Genomic DNA, 21966 nt, shown 5'->3' on the forward strand with positions numbered 1-21966 from the left:
TTTGGTCCCTACCTCCATGTATGACCTGGGCAAAGTCCTCCCACCACTTCTCTGGGCCTCAGTTCCTTCATCTATAAAATGGGACTTAAAATGGTACCCAGGACCCAGAGTCAGGAATTATGATGCCCAGTGCCTGCACAGTGCTTACCACAGAGACGAAGGATTTGATGTACTGTTTTAATAATCATGACTGATGCCAGTTGCCTGTGGACCCCATCTCTGGGCACAGTGCTCATTCTCAGGGCCAGTCTGAGTGCACTTGTGTCTATTCTAAGCATTATTTCTTATGCACTTTATGAGTGTAAGACAGTAAAGCTCTCTTTGAGGCCAGCAACCATCACAGGGAACCACCTAGAGAAGGAGAGTGGGCTGGCCTCTGCATACCGACCATCGAGATTCCTGTGATTCCAGGTCAGCCTGGAGGAGGTGACAGCACTCTGTCCATCCCCTCCCTGCCCTGAAGACCAGCTCTCCAGGACTGGAAAGGACCATAAGGTGCATCTTTTCCAGCCCCTTTACCTGGTATAGGATGCCAGGAGGAAAAGTGGCCCACCCAAGTCTCATGGGATGGTACTAGACTTGGGACTGTAAGTAGTGTGTGTGGTATTGAAGAGAGTGTCTGCCTTTAACTCTTGGCTTCTCACATTACAGACTGTGTCCTCCCTGGACTGGAAAATGGGGAAAATAATGAACCCTTGCTTCCCATGGTTGTTGCAAAGATTAAATGAGCATACATAAAATATATAGCAAGCCCTCTAAAAATAACATTTCTATTACTCATGTCTTTATTCTGTATTCTTCCTCCAGTGCTTTATAGCCACACCACACTGGAAACATCCTGTATATCGATTCTGGAATATCCTTTCCACTGTGAAACTGTGTGGGACTAGAAGCATTGGTCTGGGGTGCCAGTCTGGAAACCTGATTGGAACTCTGCTTCTGTGTTGCTCTGTAAACTACCACGGGTCATCTTTCCTCTCTGGCCCTCAGTCTCTTCCTCTGTAAGAGCACTGTCTAATAAGAAAAAGAATGTGAGCCACATTCTATATATATTGGGTTTGCCAAAAATTTGTTTGGGTTTTTCTATAAGATCATATGGCAAACTCAAATGAGCTTTTTGGCCAACCCAATAATTGTAAATTGTTCAGTAGCCACTTTATAAAAGGTAAAAAGAAGTAGAGAAAAGCAGTTTTAATAATTGATTGTTGTTCAGTCGCTAAGTTGTGCCCTACTCTTTGCAACTCCATGGACTGCAGCACACCAGGCTTCCCTGTCCTTCACTATCTCCTGTAGTTTGTTCAAACGCATGTCCATCGAGTCAGTGATACTATCTCACCATCTTATCCTCTGTCACCCCCTTCTCTTTCTGCCTTCAATCTTTCCCAACATTAGGATCTTTTCCAATGAGTCACTTCTTCACATCAGGTAGCCGAAGTATTGGAGTTTCAACTTCAGCATCTGTCCTTCCAATGAATATTCAGGGTTGATTTCCTTTAGGGCTGACTGGTTTGATCTCCTTGCTGTCCAAAGGACTCTCAAGAGTCTTCTCCAACACCACAGTTCTGTGTTGTACCTAATGTAGTATATCCAAGAAATAATCATGTCAACATGTAATCAATACTAGAAAATTATCGAATGAGATATTATATACCTTTTTTTCTTACTAAGTTTCTGAAATCTGGATGATTCTTGATCAGGGGTGATTTTGGCAATTGTCTGGGTTGTTTTGGGTTATCAGAACCAAGAGGGGTAGAGGATGGCAGGCAGAGGTATGGTGTGCAACTGGCATCCAAAGGGCAGAGACTGGGGATGCTGCTAAACTCCCTACAGTGCATAAGACAGCCCCCCACAACAGAGGATTTTCTGGCCCAAAATGGTAACAATTCCTGTTTTACACATAAAGCACAGTTCAGGTTAGCCTCTTTCCAAGTTCTAAATAGCCACATGGAGCTGGTGGCTACCATATTGGACAGTGCAGCTTTATAACATAAAATATTTGGAGATGCACTTAAGCCAAATTTTTAGGAATTCGGGTTTTAGTAAATTTGTTTTCCTGCTCCTCCCTGAATAAGTGGCCAAATGAGATGTAGCTGGCTTGCCCATCCCTGGCTGGCTAAGAACAGAGCCCATCTGTCTCTGACTGGTTAGATTCTTCCAAAGCTACCCACCCTCCCCTGGGAGACTGAGCCTGGGATGGACAGTGAGCCCTGTTGTTCTTTTCTGGGGAGACAATGCTGCAGGCCCTGCGACCTACCTGACAGGCCTATTGTGGCTCAGGGAGAAAAGGGCTTTGTCAGGACAGCAGCCGAGGAGCCTGCAGTTCAATAGGGCCCTTTATGTCTGCACTCCCGGGATGTTCGATGCCACCCCTGGGGAGGCTCCACCCCCTCCTAGAACAAACAGGGACCCAGAGGCCCAGAGAGGGTGTGGAAGACCCTCCAATAGATCCCAGTTCCCTGCACCTCAGCCCTTTGTCCTAAAACATGAAATCCATCTAACTCTGAGAAGCCCTGCCTCAAAGCACAGGGTGAACTCGGTATTGCCCTTAAACTGGGCAAGGGTGCCCCTGACCCATACTCTGAAATTTAGCAGCTCCACAAATCACATGTATACAATTAATGTATTAAAGAACATGCATGTGTTTGTCTGCCACTACCTAGGCTCAGCTCTGGCACAAGGCAGTGATAACCCAAGATCTTCTCTTGTGACTTAAAAAGCCCAGGCCAAAGCGAAGCGTTCCATCTCTCTTGTCCTGTGTCCTTGGAAAAATGCAGTGAGAGTTTGAGGGTTGTACCTTGGCCAGCCTCAGAGATGGACTCTGTTTTATAGCACAGGTGGGATCTGAGTGGCAGAAATGCTTAACTAGGAGTGTGCACATGCTCAGGCGTGTCCAGCTCTTTGCAACCCCATGACTATGGCCTGCCGGGCTCCTCTGTTTTCCAGGATTTTCCATGCAAGAATACTGGGTTGCCATTTCCTTTTTCCAGGGGATCTTCCCAACCCAGGAATCGAACCTGTGTCTCTTGCACCTCCTGCATTGGTGGATGGATCCTTTACCACTGCACCATCTGGGAAGCCCAGGTAAGAGCAAAGACAAACTAAATTCTCTTGTCATGTTCTCCCTCATGGTAGCATAGATTCATTCATTTTCCTGTAATGAAGTATCGTTTCCCAGGAGGGCCAATCTGTTTCTGGCTGCTGTGCATTCCAGTTCACGCTGGTCTTGAGAAGTACTCACTTCCATTCGAACTCCAGTGCCACATCCCTCCATGGTTAGGGACAGGCTTGGATGTTAGGGGTAAAGACATATGAACTTGGATCTGTTGCTTCCCTTTCCTTTCTAATCTCTGGACCTCTGCCCTACCTACCCTACCCTAGACCCCATGGTAAAGTTTACAGATAATGGATACACACACAGAGAGACAGAAAGGAGAAAAAAGGGCTGTCTTATTTGACAGGTAAGGAAACTGATCCTTCTAGAGACAAGGTAACTTTTTAAAGTTATTCAGAAAGTTAAGAGAAGCCACACGCTGGAAGAACCCATCCTTTGAGTCCCAGCTAGAAGGCCACTAGTAAAGGGTGGAGGGTGGTGATTGGGGAGACAGCTGGGGGCACAGCAGCTCTTTTACTCCTGACACCCTCACTTAGTGGCTATGGGACCTTGTGGTGTTGGGAGGGGTGTGTTTCTCAGTATTTAAAATATGACTTTTTCTATTCCTATGTAAGATGTTATTATGGGAAACTGGTGATAGGTATATGGGAACTCTGTAATATTTTTGTAACTCTTCTGTAAATTCAAAATTATTTCATAATCAAAAAATTATACAATTTTCCCTTATCTGTACCATGGAGATTAGCATCTGCCTCACAGAAGGTGTCAATGAAATATGCCTGTAAGGCTTTAGTAACTGTTTGGGAGTGAGGACTCAGTAAATAACTACTTTAAGAAGCTATTTCCTCCAGGAGGCCAGTGACCTAACAGAACTGACCACAACATGGCAGTCCCATGTCTTCGCTACTTGGGAGCACAAGATTATTTTGGCCTAAAATGCCAGGCTCGGTGTGGCTGCTAGGAGCATGCATTTCATTTGGGCTCTTCCACTTCCTAGCTGGGACTCTGGGGCAAGTTGCTCGATCTCTCTCTCAATATCCTTTCTTTAAATCATAAAGCTGCAAGTAAGGTTGTCATGAGGATTAAATGAACTGGGGACTTTTCAGCACTAACAGCTGTGACTGGCCCATAAGCAAGGACTGCCCAAGTGTTTTTATGGTCCAGCTCAGTGTTTCTTGAACTTTTTACTAGACCCCACAGTAACAAATGTACTTTCCCTCACCTCCATTTTCCTTTTTAATGGTGATTTGGAAAGCCCTAGTCTCTGGGAAGTTGATCCCATTTTGTTTCCCCTATTAAGGATATATAAGGTTCTTAGGGGACAGGGAATATTTCTGATTCATTTTGATCTCTAAGTACTCCATTCCCTTCTCTCATTCAGTTTACTAAGTTTCCACCCCGCATTCATTCCACATATATGTATGGACCATTTGTTGAGTACCTACTTTTTGTGCCTGGTACCTATTATTGTCCCCGTGCCCATCAAACACGTAGAATGAATAAGGCAGGGAGGCTGGAAGGCAGGCAGAAAGGAAAAAAAAAAAACAAAAAAAAAACCAGGGTCCCAGACACCCCTAGCCCGAGAGGGCTCCAGCTGACAGCAGAGCCCCCTTTTCCACCCCCACATTCCCACTTCCACCTCGGCCAGAAAATTGCTCCCTCTGCAGCCACGATGCAGCGCATCAACTGTGTCATCTGGACGGAACTGGGTGTCGTCTGGCATCGCGCAGCGGGGCGGCACCGGGGGGGCCCGCCCTCTCGCACCCTGTGGCGTGTGGTGGTGATCCCTCGCAGTGTGCCAGGCAGCCTCCGCACCCCAGGAGGGCATGCACCCCTCCGCGGGCAGCACGAGCAAGGAGCCCCCAGCCCGCGGAGTTGCCCAGGAGGCCAGGTGGCTCCTCCCCGGGGACCCTCCCCCTCTGGGGCGCGTCATTCTCCCCACCCCCGGGTCCTGACCCCAGGGAGCTGGCCTCGCTGGGACAGTTCTCAGCCACCTGCTCCGGAGCCGGGGAGCCGGGGCGCCGGCAGCCCGTGAGCCGGTGCGAGCGCCCAGAGCCCCATGGAGCTGCCGGCCAGCAACAGCAGCTGCGAGAACGGTGCGTGAGGCCGGCGGGGGCCGGCGGGGACCCGGTGCACCTTGCGCTTTGCCTTCCCTTCACGCTGCTCCTTTCTTCCGCGTCCTCTCCTGCCAGGGGACCCCAAACGGGGCATGGGGTTTGCGCTTATCCCTCCACCTAGTTCTCAAGCCCGTCTTGGGGAGGAGCAGGCTTCTGGCTGGCTTTCCCCCTCTTTGGACCTGGGGGGCGGGGAGGAGGGGAAGAGGGGGGAGTGGGAGAAGGAGGCGTGGCTTGATTGATTGGAGCTGGTCCATCCAAAGGGTTGAGGGGAGGGTGTCGGGGCTTCTTTTATGTATAGTTGCTTCGGATATTAGTACCTGCCCAGGCCTGTCTCCCTGGGGCTCACCAGAGATAGGGGAGTGGGCACAGAGCCCCACCACCCCCAAATCCATATCCACCTTTTAGGAAAAAGAGGGAAGGAAAACCCAGGAAAGGAAAAGGAAAGATGCTGAGCCTCATGCTCGAGTTATGAACCTGCGGAGTGGACTAGGCTCTTCACTTGCATTATCCCAACTAATCCTTAACACAGCTCTAGAAGGCAGGTAGATATTACCACCTCTGTCATCATCCCAGAGACAGACAGAAATTGAGGCTCTGAAAAGTCCGATGAACTTGCTCAAAGTAATACAGTGGGGATATGGAATATAAAACCAGGCTTCTTGGATTCTAAAACCTGTGCTCACACCACTGTGCTCACCCCATTTTCTGGCATATCTCCATTTTTCTACCTGTCTTGGTATTGCAGCCTGTGGAATATCCATGTTTTTCTAACTTCTCTTCTCCAGTGAAGCTTTCAAAACAGGCCTGTTGGGTGTTGGCTGTCTTTGGTTTTCTGAACAACAGTGCAGTTCATTTTCAGCCTCACCTTCCCCTGGGGATAAATATGTTCCGGTCCGAGCATATTCTAGGGGAGAGGTAGGGATCATCTGGCTCAGCATCCATTTGGCAGCAGCGCATCCTCCTCAGGATTGGGTTCCCTTTGGCCCTCAGCCTTCCCTCCTTTTCTTTCCCCCGCTATGGGAAGACTTCACTTGATGGAGGGCACTCAGCTCCTTGGGCATCTCAGGCCTCCCCCAAACTGCCAAGCCCACCCTTTGGCTCCACCTGCTGGAGATGTACCTTCAGGAGGGCAGGGGAAGGGCGTGGGGGTGGGCTTGGACTTCCTCTGAGGAGTTGCCTTCCTTGGCCAGCATCCTCCCAGCTCTGGCTATTTTCCTGAACTCAGGGAACTCCCAGGACTTGACTCCTGTCCAAGTGGAGAAACAGGAGTGAGCAGTCAGGACAAGTCTGATTAAGGACCCAGATGGTTTCTCGTCTGCTCTTCTCTGGATTGTGACACAGGTGTGGGAAAGAGAGGTCTCCCACTGCAGAAGACGCCTGGGTGTCTCTGCTGGGTTCCAGACCCAGTTCTGCCTCCAGGCTTGTGCGAGACTCAAGCAAATCCTTCGCCATCTCAGGGCCTCTGTTTTCCCAGCTGAGAAGAAAGATGGTTAGATGGGCTGCTGCTACTCCATGCTTTCTCTGCTGTGGAAGCGGGGTCAACATTGCCCTTCCTTTGTTCCACCAAAATGCCACTCTGTGTTCCAGGTGTACCAGAGCTAAAGCTGCCTCATCTTCTGGGCACTGAGGCTCTTCCAGTGCAGGCCCAAAGGTCTAGCTTGGCCCAAGGGGAAGTGCTAGGCCCAGCCTTATATCCTTGGCACAGGAGCTTGGCTCTTTGTGACACACAGTTTGAAAAAGACCTTCTCCACCAAAAGTCACAAACTCAGATGCCTCAAGGGGCCAAGAACAAAACAACGATGACTGAAGAGAGCTGGGTATGGACTCTGGGGAATCGCAAAGATCGTGTCCTATCTAGGGGCAAAAACCCTGCTGAGCTATGGCCAGCGGTTGCCTATGGGACCGCATACCCAGAGAGGTAAGCAAAGGCAGCCCTGAAGTGGAGTTTTTGTGGGAAATCTCCTGATTTTTAAATGTTAGCAGTGAGTTCATATTTTACAATAACCTTCAAGAGGCTGAGTGAAACCCAGCCCCCGTGCCACCTGCTTTGTGAAGTGTATGTAGTGACTGAGAGCATGGACTTTGGCATTCTATGCTCTTGAGAAATAATGCTGGTTTCACTGCTTATCACCAATGTAGCCCCAGGTTACCGAGCTTGTCAGGGCCCCAGTTTCTTCAGGTAAAACCCTGGGCATCATCACTGTGCTGTTTCCATGACAAAGATTCTCCTGGAAAGTCCTGGAGTGGTGGGCCTTGTGAGTCCCAGCCTGTATTTTGTCCTGATTCCTTGAACTTGGGCAGCTTCATTCTACTGACTCAGGGTCTGCCTCTCATGCCCAGGTTTGTCCTCTTGTCTTTGCTGTTTGGGCCAGAAGAACCAGCAAGAGTGTGCTGGCTGAAGGGCATGAGAACTGATGATTCTTGCAGACTCAGGGACTTGGAAAGAGAGCCTAGACAAAGCCTGTGTGGGATGGCATGGACCCTGATTCCTCTGAGGCCTGAAGGAGGCCCCAGCCACTGACCATGCACATCAGAGGTCTTTGAAGTAAGACCTGGGATAATTGGTTCTCATAGACAAGGATGCTGGTATTTCATCACCTTCAGGCCTCAGAGGGGCTGTGCACTCCAGCCTCGCTCGCTCCTGTTACTTGTAGGGACTCCCTGCTGTGGCTGGAGTTAAGTATAAGTGAAGAAGCCTCTGGAAGGGGAGAATATGTGTGCTCCTGAGCTGTTGGAGGCCTCTGTGCCCAGAGGGTGGGAGATGTTTCTTGTGGAGGCCAGGAGGTTGGATTCAGTGATGCCTGAGAGCTGGGGGCCCCTGTTTGGTGTGTGGGAACATCTTTCTGGCTTAGTGATGAGGTGCTGGAGCTCGGGAGTCAGACAGCCTGTGTTCTTAGGCAAGGTTCCTGACCTCTCATGGCCTCCGTCTTCACATCTATGAAATGGGAATCAAAGACAGTGCTTACCTGACATGTGGTTGGGAGAACTTGATGAGTTCATAAAGTCCCTTGCCTAGAGTAAGCACTCGGTGAACCTTAACTGTTCCTTTGTAGTTTGGAGCCCAGGATGTGGATGGAATGTGGCAGTAGCTGAAGCGTGGAGTCTGAAACAGTGGCCCGTCCCAGCGCTTCTAAAGCACACAGATGCCCCCACCTAACTCTCACCATGCTCTTCCCAGGTTCCCTGATCAGCCTGTACTGCTCCTCCCAAAAAGTCCTGTGCCAGATCATCAGTGACCTCCAGCCTGAGGTGCCCAGTAATGTCACCTCCAACAGCTGGCAGGAGAGGTTCAGGAAGAACTACAGCTTCTACGTCGGTCTGGGGCTGGCCATCCTGTCCAGCTTCCTGGTCGGCAGCAGCGTCATCCTCAAGAAGAAGGGCCTACAGCGACTGGTGGCCTCGGGCGCCACGCGGGCTGGTAGGCTCCTGAGGGGGCAGGTGCAGATGGGGTGTCGGGTGGCGAGCCCTCAGCCAGCCCTGTGAGCCTCTATTTGTGGGCCCACTGGAGCAGCTTGCGAGCTGGTCCTAGATGGGCACAAAAGGCCCGCTGTCCATCCCATTGGGAATCTCATCCACCAGCAGGAGACCTTCCTTTATAATCCAGCAGTTCGTGAGAACTACATGATCCGTTAATTGGGGTGAAGACAGGGAAAAGTCCCAGGGCCAAGACTAAGAAACCCCACGTCTAGTTCTGTTTTTTTGTTTGGGGCTGCACCAGGTCTTAGTTGCGGTACTTGGGAACTTCGATCTGAATGCAGGATCTTTGGTTGTGGCATGAGAACTCTTAGCTATGTCATGTGGGATCTAGTTCCCTGACCAGGGATCAAACACAGGCTCCCTACATTGGGAGCATGGAGTCTCAGCCACTAGACCACCAAAGAAATCCCCTGGCTTTATTTCTTACCGATTGTGTCATTGTAGGCAAGGCATAACTTCTATAAAAAATGGGAATATAAAACTTCTGCCCATAACAGTGTCAGGCAGTAATGTGTCCTCACTAGCAATCTGAGCTCCTCTATAGGCTACAGAAGAATTACTGAGTCTCTGTCCACTGGGATTTGCTTGTTTGGAAAATAAGATGTATATCCATGAAACAGTTGTTGAGAAAAGGAATCCTATGTAAAAGAATCTTGCCATTTAATCATCATTCATTATGTCCCTACTGTGTGCCAGGTGCCATGCTAGACCTGGGGACACAGTGCCCTTGTGGGTCATTGGGTCGAGTGAGAGAGATAGGCAAATCAATGAGCACTTGTTCTGTAGCATGTTAAGTGCTATCATGGGGAAAATGGTTTTTCCAGTAGTCATGTATGGATGTGAGAGTTGGATCATAAAGAAAGCTGAATGCCAAAGAATTGATGCTTTTGAACTGTGGTGTTGGAGAAGACTCTTGAGAGTCCCCTGGACTGCAAGGAGATCAAACCAGTCAATCCTAAAGGCAATGAGTCCTGAATATTCATTGGAAGGACTGATGCTGAAACTGAAGCTCCAATACTTTGGCCACCTGATGTGAAGAACTGACTCACTGGAAAAGACCCTGATGCTGGGAAAGATTGAAGGCAGGAGGAGAAGGGGACAACAGAGGATGAGATGGTTGGATGGCATCACCAACTCAATGGACATAAGTTTGAGCAAGCTCTGGGAGTTGGTGATGGTCAGGGAAGCCTGGAGTGCTGCAGTCCATGGGGTCACAAAGAGTCGGACACAACTGAGCGACTGAACTGAACTGATGGCAATATTTTAGAGGAGCATGTAAATCTTAGGCTTGGAGGGTAGGGGAGGTTTCCTGTAAAGGCTAATTTGAGGAGCTGAGACTATATGACATTGAGATAACAAGGTGGGGGAAGGAGAAAGATGTAGAATTCCAGGCAGAAAGAACAGCATGTGCAAAGGCCCAGGGGTGAGAGAGTGTGATTGATATTAGAAGTTGCAAGTATCTCAGGATGGCTGGAGCATGGAGGGGTAAGAGATGGGGTAAGGGCCAGCTCATGAAAAGTCTTATAAACTAGGCTCCAGGGTTTAAGTGTAATTGTAAGTGATGAAAGTTTTAAGCAGGCATAAATGATATAGTTCGATTTATGATTTGAAAAGACCCCTAGCTGCTGGGTGCAAAATGGATTTGGGGGTAAGATGGGAGGCTAAGAGACAAGTTAGGGGAGGAAAACAACAGATCTTGGGCAAGGAAACTGCAATGGGAATGGAGACAAGTGGTGAAGTCCAGGGATAGTTTTTGAAGATACAATGTACTGAATTTGATGGTGCCTGGCTCCAAAGGGAGGGTGAAAAAGTGAGTCAGGATGACTCAGAACTCTCCGATTTGGGCAACTGAGAAGATGATGATGCTATTTTCTGAGATAAAGGATTCAGGAGGAGCAGGTTTATAGGAAGCTGATGTGTTCAGGTTTGGACGTGTCCAATTTAATGTTCTGCGGGACACTGAGCTTTGGAAGCAGACTCCTTGAGTACCAACTCTAGCTCCTTGGTTCCTGGTGATGTGATCCTGGGCAAGAAAACTCATTTTTCTGTGCCTCAGCTTCCTCATCTGACAAACTGGGGATAGGAATAGGCCAGGCTAAAGGATTGTTGTGGAAATATGTCGTGTGTTTAGAGAGATACTTGGCATAGACTAAGCACTAGTATTAGTATTACTGTGATCGAAGTGGGAGGGCCTGACACAGTTGGATACCCGGGACTAGAATCAGATGTGCTCTAAAAATGGAGAGCTGTGAGGTTTGGGGATAAAGTCAAGGTCAGCGGTCATTGCTGCTCTATCTCTATGGAGACAAGTGTTCCAAAGGCTGGAAACCCCCTAAAGTACCAGAAAAATAGCTGCTTGCACTCAGGAGAGAGCAGGGCAGGTATCATTGATCATTCAGAAAGGCAACTTTCCTGAAATGAGTTTTTTTCTCCAATCTGCTATTTCGATACCTTCTGAGATTTCAACTCAATAAAATGCTCTCAGAGCTCTTAATTTTTATGGGAGATTCTGACTCCCTTAAGAACCTGATGAAAGCTAAGGGCTATCTTAGAAAAATGGGCATTTACAAAAAAACACATTCAAGTTTTAGACAAAACTGTCTAAAACCCATCCTCCTTCTCCTCCTCCTCATCGCTAACCTTGGGTTTGACTGTGTGCCAGGCTCTGAGTCCACCATGTGACCAAAGCAGACACAATTCTTGGCTTCGTGGAGCTTCCATTTTAGTAGGGGAAATGCCAGAAAATAAATAGATCAATTCAAATTATAGACAGTAAGTGTCACTAATGAGTGTGATGAGAGAAAAACCCAAGGGAGGGCATTTTAGGGAAAGCAGCGTCAAGTGGAGACCTGTAGAGTAGGTAAAGATACAGGCAAATATTGTTAAGAAGACTATTCTGAACACGGAAAAACACACACAAAGCCCCTAAGGTCAAAACAAACTCATCATTTTTGAAGAATGCAAAGACAGCCAGAGTGGCTAGACTATAGTAGGAAGAGTGGTGGGAGATGCCTTTGGAGAGGTGAGCAGGGTCACAACTAGGCTCAGGCTTGTTAGGAATCCTGGTCTTTATCCTAAGAGTATTTTGAAGCCACTGGCCAGCTCTAAGCTGAGGAGTGACATAATTGTTAAAAAACCCTGGCTACTATGAAAGGAATGGATTATAAAGGCACAGGATTGAGCTGGAGGAATCCTAGAAGGCAGTTGCCTCCACCCAGGCCAGAAGTAATAGTGCCTGGGAGTTGGGTGGTAGCAGTGGAGTGGACACGTGTAGATGCTTTTTGGAGACAGAATGTACAGGATGGACTGGATGCAGACAGTGGAGTAATGGGAGGGTCCAGTGTGATTCCCTGGTTTCTGGATCAAGCAACTAGATACGTAGAGGTGTCCCTTACTGAATTTCATTTGGTGGGTTATTGCTGTTTTGGTCGCTAAGTCTTGTCAACTCTTTTGCGACTGTATGGACTGCAGCCCACCTGGGATTTCCCAGGCAAGAATATTGGAGTGGCTTGCCATTTACTTCTCCAGGGGATCTTCCCAACCCAAGGATCAAACCTGCATCTCCTTCATCAGCAAGTGGATTCTTTACCATTGAATCCAGCCCTCATTTGGTGGGTGGGAGCATTTTAAAATCAAGAGTTCCATTTAGGACAGAGTTTGAGATGCCTGTGATAGACCCAAGAGGTGTTGAGTAAGTAACCGGATACACATCAGGGCTCAGAAGAAAGGATCAGGATGCATACATGAACTAGGGACATGAGCATCCAGACGGAACTTCAAACTTTGGAAGGGATGCACTCGCTCAGCAGAGGGCCCAGAAGGAAGCCTGGAGGATGCACCACAGCTGCCGTGTACTGAACCATCGGAGGCTGGGGAGGAAAAGGAGGGAAGGAAAGGTGCTGGGACCGTGTGGCCAACCTCTAACTCAGGGCGCATTCCTTTCTACAGTGGATGGAGGCTATGGCTACCTGAAGGACTCAATGTGGTGGGCTGGATTTCTCACGAGTAAGTAGGTCCTTTCTCTCTTTTTGGTTTGGCTGTACCCGGTCTTTGTTGCAGTACACAGAATCTTTGTTCCCCAAACAGGGGTCAAACCTAGGCTCTCTGCTTTGGGAACTCAATGTCTTAGGCACTGGACCACCAGAGAAGTCCCTTGTAAGTGGGTTCTTTGCTATTAAGGACGCTGCCCTATTGATGATAGAGGCAGAGATGAAAGAAGGAATAGACGTCTCTATTGTGCAAAATATGCATCCAAGGCCCAGATTTCTAAGGGGGAAACCTTGATAGTCTTTGCAGGCAGAACATTTTACCTGGCCCCTCAGGTTACTTTCTCCATCCACAGTGATGTCTTTCATCCACAAAGCATCTGTCCCCAGAGGGGTTTGTACAGAACTGGTAATGATAAAGGTATAATTTCTCAACTTCCCCTGAAAGGCAGGGAGCTATGACTGCCAGAGTCTCCCAGACTCCTACAGGGCACAGCCCAGGACTCCTAACTCAGCTGTCCCATTCCCCAGCAGTTGTTGGCTCACTTAGGATGTGACTGGTCTGCCACCTAAGGTTTGTCTAAACTTGCACGTTCACACATTTCCCCCCACTTTCCACCACCCTTTCTGGCTTTCAAACCCTAATTCTTTGGGATGGATGGAGAAGTAGTGAACTTTCTGTTTATAACCCAAGTCAGGTTTTGATCCCTGTCTTAGCAAGAGTTATCACATTCATCACCTGCTTTGAAAGGGCAGACCCAGATCATTCTCTATGAGCAGAGAGACAGGAGTCTGCAAACTGGAAACTCACATGGGGAGAAGTAGACCCTTTGGGAATGTCTGTCTAACCACCTGCCTGTCAGTCTAGACTATCCACCACTACTCTGGGAAAGACAGCTCCATGGACCATTTGGTACCTGGAGAATCAATGACTGTGGCTGTTTCTTTATTTGATAATTCACATTTCCTAGTTGTTGTTGTTCAGTCACTGAGTCATGTCTGACTCTTTGCGACACGAGAGACTACAGCATGCCAGGCTTCTCTGTCCTCACCATCTCCCAGAGTTTGCTCAGATTCATGTCCATTGAGTCAATGATGTCATCCAACTATCTCATCCTGTTGCTTCCTTCTCCTCTTTGCCCTTAATATTTTCCAGCAACATGGTCTTTTCCAATGAGTAGGCTCTTCGCATCAGGTGGCCAAAGTATTGGAGCTTCAGCTTCAGCACCGGTCCTTTCAATGAATATTCAGGGTTGATTTCCTTTAGGATTGACTGGTTCTATCTCCTTGCTGCCCCACTTTTTAGAACTTATTTAATCATACAGACCAATCATTGGTCTGAGATACCCTTAACTGTGCTTAGGCTAGAACCCAAGAGACCTCTAGAACATGAAGGTGCCATGTGACCCTGGACTCTAGGCCACCTCCTTATCTTTGAAATGAGAGGATCTGGTCAGGATGGTCTGGGCCTGACCTTTAGATGAGATTCTGCAGGGAGAAAGCTTAAGGATCGGGATTGTAATGAATGCTGGTCTGGGATTCTGTGAATGGGTGAACACCAAAGCTGTCTCCACCCACATTCATTTGGGCTGGAGATGGCGCATCAGAGCCACTGTGACCTCTTCTCTCCCTTCGTTTCCTAGTGGCTGCTGGGGAAGTTGCCAACTTTGGGGCCTACGCATTCGCTCCTGCCACAGTCGTCACCCCTCTGGGAGCGCTGAGTATCCTCATAAGGTTAGTCCCCTCTCCTGCTCTCTCTGACTCCTTCACGTTTTCAGTTGATGTCTGAAACTGCCAAATGGGGTCAATCGCTACTTGCAGTCAGGGACCTGGGTCAGTCCCAGCTCCCGGAAAGAGGCTCTGTGCTGGGGGCTGCGTGCTGCCTGTTGTTCTAGCATCGCTTCTACTGCCTGGGCAGTGAAGGGACAGGCCAAGCCCCATCCAGGGAAAGGGCTGTCCCTGCCACCAGGCTGAAGGTCTCATGTCAGTGTTTTGGTGCCCACACATTGAAAGTACAAGCCCTAGATTAACTGTCCCTGAGTTCTAACCTTATCTCTGCCACTTTGTAGTTACAGTACATGGCAGGTCACTTAACTACTCTAAATGTCAATTTCCCATCTCCTAAGTGGGGATGTTCATAATGCCTGCCTGAAGGCATAGCTCCAAGGCCTCAATGAGATAATGCACAGAAAGTGCACTACAGAATCGGCACTGCAGAATATCCATGGCTAACGTGTTTAGGGGTTTTGTTGTTGTTCTTGTTTAGTCAGTAAGTCGTGTCCAACTCTTGTGACCTCGTGGACTGTAGCCTGCCAGGTTCCTCTGCCCATGGAATTTTCTAAGCAAGAATACTGGAATGAGTGACCTATGCTTTCTCCAGGTATCTTCCCAATCCAGGTATTGAGCCCGAGTCTTCTTTACCAGTGCACCACCTTTAATCCTCACAGTATCCCTACTAATTAGAAAGGAGGGGAGACCTAAGGCCAAGAGAGGTTAAGCATCTTGGCCAAGGTCACCCAGATCCCTGGAGACTGAGCCAGGATTCCCTCCCAGGCAGTCTAATTTCAGAGTCTGGATGCTTAATCACTAGGCCATGTTTCCTGGAAAATGTTTGATGATTTTTAAAGGTAACTGCTATTACATATGTGTGCTTCCCATTGCCCTGTTCCTCCCAAGCTATAAGACCCCTCCTCTGTGGGGGTCCTGAGTCCCATTTGAAGCTGGCTCTGATTGTTGCCCTAATCATGGAGTCCTGGTAAGTGCCAGCCTACCACACCCAATACCTATAATTTCCTGTTTTGTTTTACCAGCTTGAAGATAATCTTGCAACATCTATACACTCAAAAGCCAGATAGAGCCATGACTCACACGGCATAGTTGGCTGATGTAGCTGTGATACCATTGTTGCATATCTGGTTAGTTTACAAATTCCCATCCCAGGTAGTTAGGAGAGGCAGGGAACCCTTTACTTTGTGACCCCTGCCTTTGCTAAGGCCACCAAATGCTGGTAAAAAGGCATTGTGGGTAAGATGCTTTTGGTAGTTTGAGAGGAGAGATGGGAGACATTTAGAGGAGCTTAGACAATAGTCCCCTCTTTCCTGATCTCTTTAAGCAGGACTCGTGAAGCTTACTGGGTGACCTTAGGTCAGCCAACAGATTTTTACCCTAAAGTAATGCCACCCTTGTAAAGCAACAGAAGCATTCCCCAGGGATCATACTTGTCTTGTCCCATTTCCCTCCCATCTTCCCTCACTTTTGCCAGCTCATTTGGAGGAATGAAAGTTATATCACCAAAGAACAGCAAGGAACTGGAGGTGTTTTGCCCAGAAAAGACTCAAGTCACAATTCTCCTCAGTGAGATGTAGAGGGAAAAACCATAGGCTTTATAATTAGACAGAATTTGAGCTCAAATTCTGGCTTGTCTCTTATTAGTTGTGTGATCTTGCCACCATTTAAGCTTCTATGGGACTCAGTTTTCTCATCTATTAAATGGGCATAAGTGTATTTTTTACTTCTCAGAGTTGTAAGATGTTAGTGAGGTAATACAACTCTGAGAAGTAAAGAATATACGCCCATTTAATAGATGTTAGTGAGGTAATACGGAGAAGGCAATGGCAACCCACTCCAGTACTCTTGCCGGGAAGGTCCCATGGATGGAGGAGCCTGGTAGGCTGCAGTCCACGGGATCGCTAGGAGCCGGACATGGCTTCACTTTCACTTTTCACTTTCATGCATAGGAGAAGGAAATGGCAACCCACTCCAGTATTCTTGCCTGGAGAATCCCAGGGATGGGAGAGCCAGGTGGGCTGCCATCTATGGGGTCGCACAGAGTCAGACACAACTGAAGCGACTTAGCAGAAGCAGCAGCAGCAGTGAGGTAATAAACAGAAAGTTCCTAGCATAATGCCAGTGCAAGAGATGCAAGAGACATGGGTTCGATCCTTGGGCCAGGAAGATCCCCTGGAGTAGAAAATGGCAACCCACTTTAGTGTTCTTGCCTGGAAAATTCCTTGGACAGCGGAGCCTGGCGGGCTACAGTCCATGGGGTCAGACTTGGACTCAGCTGTGCATGCACGCATGCAGTGCCTGCTGATAAAGTGCTCAAGACACAGTGCCTGTGATGGTCATGGTGGTTGTTTATGCTGGCATATACAGATGGAAGAAGGGATGGATTTGTTCTGTATGGTGCAAGGAATAAGATATGGGACAAGTAGAAATAACCACATTTGGGTAATACCTCATAGAATGAACCTACAATGGATTCATCCACATTGTGAAGGGGTGAGCTGTTTGCCACAAGAGACATACAAGCCAAAGCTGAAAGTGTTTCACATTTGTTTGCAGTGTTACAGAAGATGTGCTCACTGGGTAGGAAGTTAGACAAGAGTGCTCTGAAGGGCTCTTCCAACTCTTCTGATAGGGGATACTCTCCGTCTCTAAATGAAAGAAATTCATGTGGCTGTTGTCCATTCCTCCAGCCTACACTGTAGCCCTCCCATAAGTAAGTTTCTATTTCAGACATTTCCAAGGGGTCCAGAAAAGCTCCCACGTGGAAGAGCAGTGAGCCCTCGCTCTGCCCTGGCCTTTCTCCAGGATGCTGGGGCCAGCCTGGCTACTCTGAGCCCTTTCTCCTCTTCTGCACACAGTGCCGTCTTTTCCTCGTATTTCCTGAGGGAGAGTCTGAACCTCCTGGGGAAGCTGGGCTGTGTGATCTGCGTGGCTGGCAGCACAGTGATGGTGATACACGCCCCCGAGGAAGAGAAGATCACCACCATCATGGAGATGGCTGCCAAGATGAAAGACACAGGTAGGCTCCAGCTCCCCTTGAGCAGGAAAGCACCGGGGGTGAACCCTGCGGAGGGCTGACTGGGTTATGGCTGTCTCAGGTGCTGCCACCTGGAGGAGGAGGAGGAAGCAAGTCTGGGGAGGAAAACTGATGGCCTGGTACTAAGGCTAGTTTACAGGGTCCCAGTCTGATAGGTGTTGATGCTGTTTAATATGTAATGGGTACTGTTCTAAATGCTTTGTTTGCACTGTCTTTGTTCAAATACGATAGACTGGGTGGCTTATAAACAATAGACATTTTTCACAGTTCTGGAAGCCATCATCAGGTCCTTGATCAAGCCCTACAGATTTTGTTCATAGACATCACCACCAGGTGTCCTCACCTGGTGGAAGGGGCAGGGGAGCTCTCTGGAGTCCCCTGGGGCACTAATCCCTTCATGAGGGCTCTATGCTTACACCTTAATCACCTCTCGAAACCCTCACCTCCAAATACTGTCACATTAGGGGATTAGGTTTCAATATATGAATGGGAGGGGGCATTCAGTCAATCGAGTATATTATCTCATTTAATCCCACAAAAAAAGCTCCTATAGGGAAGGTCCTATTATTATTCCTATTTTAAAGATGAAACTGAGATCTTGGGGGTTTAATGAATAACTTGTACAAGTTATTAAAAAGTTGTGTTGCTGGGACCAGAACCCATGTTTGATTCCAGAACCTAGATTTCCTTTTTTAACAACACAGATTTATCTGTTTATTTTTACTTATTTTTCATTTGGCCGTGCCACAAAACGAGCTTCCCAGGTGGCGCTCGTGGTAAAGAACGTGCTGCCATTGCAGGAGACATGAGAGACCTGGGTTCAACCCCTCGGAAGGGAAGATCCCCTGGAGGAGGGCATGGCGACCCACTCCAGTACTCTTGCCCTGAGAATCCCATGGACAGAGGAGCCCGGTAGGGTCAGAGAGAGTCAGACACAACTGAAGTGACTTAGCATGCATAGTATAAGAGGGCTTCCCAGGAGGGACTAGTGGTGAAGGATCTGCCTGACAATGCAGGAGATGTAAGAGATGTGAGTTTGATCCCTGGGCCAGGAAGATCCCCTGAAGGAGGGCATAGTAACCTACTCCAGTATTCTTGCCTGGAGAATCCCGTGAACCAAGGAGCCTGGTGGGCTATGGTCCACAGGGTCGCAGAATCAGACACAGCTGAAGAGACTTAGTTTCCCGACCAGGGATAAACCCACACCCGTTGCACTGCACTTAACCACTAGACTGCCAGGGAAGTCCTCCAGAGCCTAGATTCTTAATGTGACATCCTGCGGCCACGGTGGATGCTGGTGGCATCCTCCCAGCTCAGGTCCTCTCTCTCCCTCCCCCACAAAGGGTACATCGTGTTCGCTGTGTTTCTGCTGGTGTCCTGCCTCATCCTCATCTTCATCGTCGCCCCACGTTATGGACAAAGGAACATCCTCGTCTACATCGTCATCTGCTCTGTGATCGGGGCCTTCTCCGTGCCCGCCAGCAAGGGTCTGGGCATGACCATCAGGAACTTCTTCCAGGGGCTGCCAGTGGTGCGGCACCCTCTCCCCTACATCCTGTCCCTCATGCTGGCGCTTTCCATCAGCACTCAGGTCAACTTCCTCAACAGGGCGCTGGACATCTTCAACACCTCCCTGGTGTTCCCCATCTACTATGTGTTCTTCACCACGACGGTGATGACCTCCTCCATCATCCTCTTCAAGGAGTGGTACAGGATGTCGGCCGTGGACATAGTGGGCACCCTCTCCGGCTTTGTCACCATCATCCTGGGTGTATTCATGCTTCATGCTTTCAAAGACCTGGACATCAGCCAGAGCAGCCTGCCCCACATGCACAAAAACCCACCTGCCACTCCTGCCCCAGAGCCCAGTGTCATTAGACTTGGAGACAAGAATGTCCTGGTGGACAACATGGAACTCTCCAGCACCCCATCACCAGAAGAGAAGCCCAAAGTGTTTATAGCCCATTCGTAAAGCCTGAAGTAGAGAAGTGAGATGAGCCCTGTGGTACAGCCTGACTGCTTGATTTCAGAGCCACCTGGTTACTTCCAACAGAACTCTTACCAATGGGCTCTTTTCTTGAGACTTTGATTTATACCTCATCGCTGTTTCCAGGAGAAAAATCCCTACTCAGTGAGCAGTGGTGGTATAACTTCCTGGAAACACAGCCTCTGTGACCAAATACCCTACTTTACTTGGTGCCAGCAGGTCCCCTGGACCTCCCTTCCCACTTGTTTCCTCTGTGTTGTGGGCAAGATCAGATTTGACCCATTGAATGTAGCGCAAGCCAGGAACTTCCCTGAAACGCTGGTCATCAGGAAGTTCTCCTCCTGAGACTGACTCACTGTTCCCAAGTCCAAGGCTGAAGTGCACCTGGTTCCCCGGGGCCCAGAGAGCAACTCGCCATGCCCCCCATCCGGAACCAGTAGACACACAACTCTTGGCAAATGTCTTGTTGCTGTTGCCACCTCATTTTCGGAGATGGAAACAAGACCTCAGCTGACCTTCTTACTGTGAAAGCCACCTGATGTCTCAGGGAAACCCTGCCACCAGCCCCATTCCCAGAGCAGCCAGCCTGGAGCTTAGCATCTGCTTCCATCCTCCCCACCCCTACCCTTACCTCTGTGCTGTGCTCAGTTGCTTCAGTCATGTCCAACTCTTGCAAGCCCACCCCTCTGTCCATGGGATTCTCCAGGCAATAATGGAGTGAGTTGCTATGCCCTCCTCCAGGGGATCTTCCCAACCCAGGGATTGAACTCACATCTCTTATGTCTCCTGCATTGGCAGGTGAGTTCTTTACTGCTAGCGCCACCTGGAAAGGCCCCTCTCTAGATGCACCCCAAGGAGTTGGTCACAGAGACATTCAGGTGGTTGTCCAAGAACTCAAAACAATACAACCAACCACCACAACAAAAGGTGCCTCCCAGCAGAGCTCTGCTGGCCAAGCCCAGAGTTTCATTCTGCCTTACTCTAAGAGAACAGCAGTTGCACCACTCTTAAAAGCAGCCTGGTTGTCGAGTAGAATGCACTTTCCTTTTCCTCAAGGAGTAAACCACAATATGATTTGGGGAGACGGGGAGAAGAGTGAGGAGCAGAGTCAGGATTTGGCAGAGAGCAGACACAAGCTCTCTGGAAACCAGAGGCTAACCTATGTTTACTCTGGTGGCTGACCAAGAACCCAGGTTGGAAAGGTAATCTCTGGGTGCGTGTGTGTGTTTAAAATGCAACATGCAGGATCTTAGTTCCCAGACCAGGGATTGAACCCATGCCCCTTGCAGTGGAAGCATGGAGTCTTAACCACTGGACCACAGGGAAGTCCCCTTCTGCAGTGGAAGCTCAAAGTCTTAACCACTAGGCTGCCAGGGAAGTCTCCTCTGGGTAACTTCTGGGCTGAAGTCTTGGAGGCTTGGCCAGTGGAATCAGCTTTGAACTTCAGTGACCAAGTGGGTGCGTAAGCTAGGTACAGGGTGTCATTCTGGCCATGGACCAGATTGCCACCAAGTCCCCACTCCACTGATGAGCTGCCCACCCTGGGAGGCAGCGTGCCACAACTGCTGCACCACCACCTGCTTTGGGGACTGCCTGTGGTCCCCCCACATTTGGCTGGAGGCAGTCAAAAAACCAAGAGCAGCTGGAGAGAGAGAATTAATATCGTCTCCCTTCCTGTCTTCTTTCCAGCAGTGAGAATGTGACAGTTGATTCAAGGATCATTGATACAGAGGTAAGGGAGTCAGTACATTTGTCAAGAAGGAAGCTCTGGCCCTCAGCCCCCCGAGCTGGTGTAGAGCCCCACTGTGTAACTCCATACCTATTGCCTGTGTTTATGTCCCGGGCCCTCAGCACAGCCAAGCCCAGGCCAAACTCCTGCTGGCCTTAGAGCGCCAATGAACAGGCTGGCTTTCTGCATGCACTCCAGCCTCAAAGCCCCAATTTTGAATGACTGTGGATTTCTCTAACTAAAATCAATGCAACCCGTTGGATGTTGAGAATGGTCATGATCTGAGGGCCCTGAGAGTGTGGTCTGTGGGGTCAGTAATAAAGACCTCTGAGTGTGTTTACTTGATGCTTACATCTCGGCCCTCCTCGGACATGGAAAAATTAAACCGGTTCTTCTAGTGCTGGGGGTGGTGGGGCCAGGCCAGGCCCCAGTCTCTGGAGAGTTGTGGCTATCAAGGAGGTCCCGTCCCTCCAGTGTCTTCTGTAGCCCAGCCTTCACTAGAGAGGGAAAGGTTGTCTGGGGAACACAGTCCGCTGAAGACTTCTGCACATCCCTTGTTTATTCGTTGGTTTGTTTTTACCATCCCTTGTTGATGCCTGAGCCCTTAGGAGGAACCAATCACAATGCTAAGTAAGAGCCTAAGCCCCCACAAATCCTCAAGGTAGGTCTGTATCACTCATGTCCCGAGTGACCCCAGACCTAAACTAGACCAGCCTTTGTCCAGGTGCAAAGA

The 21966-nt window shown here is 49.0% G+C and overlaps 1 protein-coding gene across 2 annotated transcripts; it reads left to right on the top strand.

Moving 5' to 3' along the window:
* The first annotated feature begins 582 nt into the window (after nucleotides 1-582).
* On the top strand, nucleotides 583-21584 carry NIPAL4 (NIPA like domain containing 4). 2 transcript variants are annotated; one of them, XM_060416595.1, is made up of 6 exons: nucleotides 583-3081; nucleotides 8408-8647; nucleotides 12655-12711; nucleotides 14336-14426; nucleotides 17339-17499; nucleotides 18861-21584. In XM_060416595.1, exons 1-6 carry the CDS (start codon nucleotides 2952-2954, stop codon nucleotides 19487-19489), a joined length of 1308 nt encoding a protein of 435 aa, XP_060272578.1. In that variant the 5' UTR covers nucleotides 583-2951; the 3' UTR covers nucleotides 19490-21584. The 2 variants fall into 2 exon arrangements, with proteins under 2 accessions (XP_060272578.1, XP_042106616.1); XM_042250682.2 differs by lacking the exon at nucleotides 583-3081 and adding an exon at nucleotides 4905-5208.
* The last annotated feature ends 382 nt before the right edge of the window (nucleotides 21585-21966 follow it).

The sequence above is a fragment of the Ovis aries genome, chromosome 5 (assembly GCF_016772045.2).
Source record: "Ovis aries strain OAR_USU_Benz2616 breed Rambouillet chromosome 5, ARS-UI_Ramb_v3.0, whole genome shotgun sequence".
NCBI lineage: Eukaryota > Metazoa > Chordata > Mammalia > Artiodactyla > Bovidae > Ovis > Ovis aries.

What these genes read in the sequence shown, in the direction of transcription:
- NIPAL4 (XM_060416595.1), top strand. Translation starts at nt 2,952, where the DNA reads ATGCAAGAATACTGGGTTGCCATTTCCTTTTTCCAGGGGATCTTCCCA. An exon ending in GCACCATCTGGGAAGCCCAG is followed by an intron (nt 3,082 to 8,407) that starts GTAAGAGCAAAG and finishes TGCTCTTCCCAG; the next exon opens with GTTCCCTGATCAGCCTGTAC. An exon ending in GTGGGCTGGATTTCTCACGA is followed by an intron (nt 12,712 to 14,335) that starts GTAAGTAGGTCC and finishes TTCGTTTCCTAG; the next exon opens with TGGCTGCTGGGGAAGTTGCC.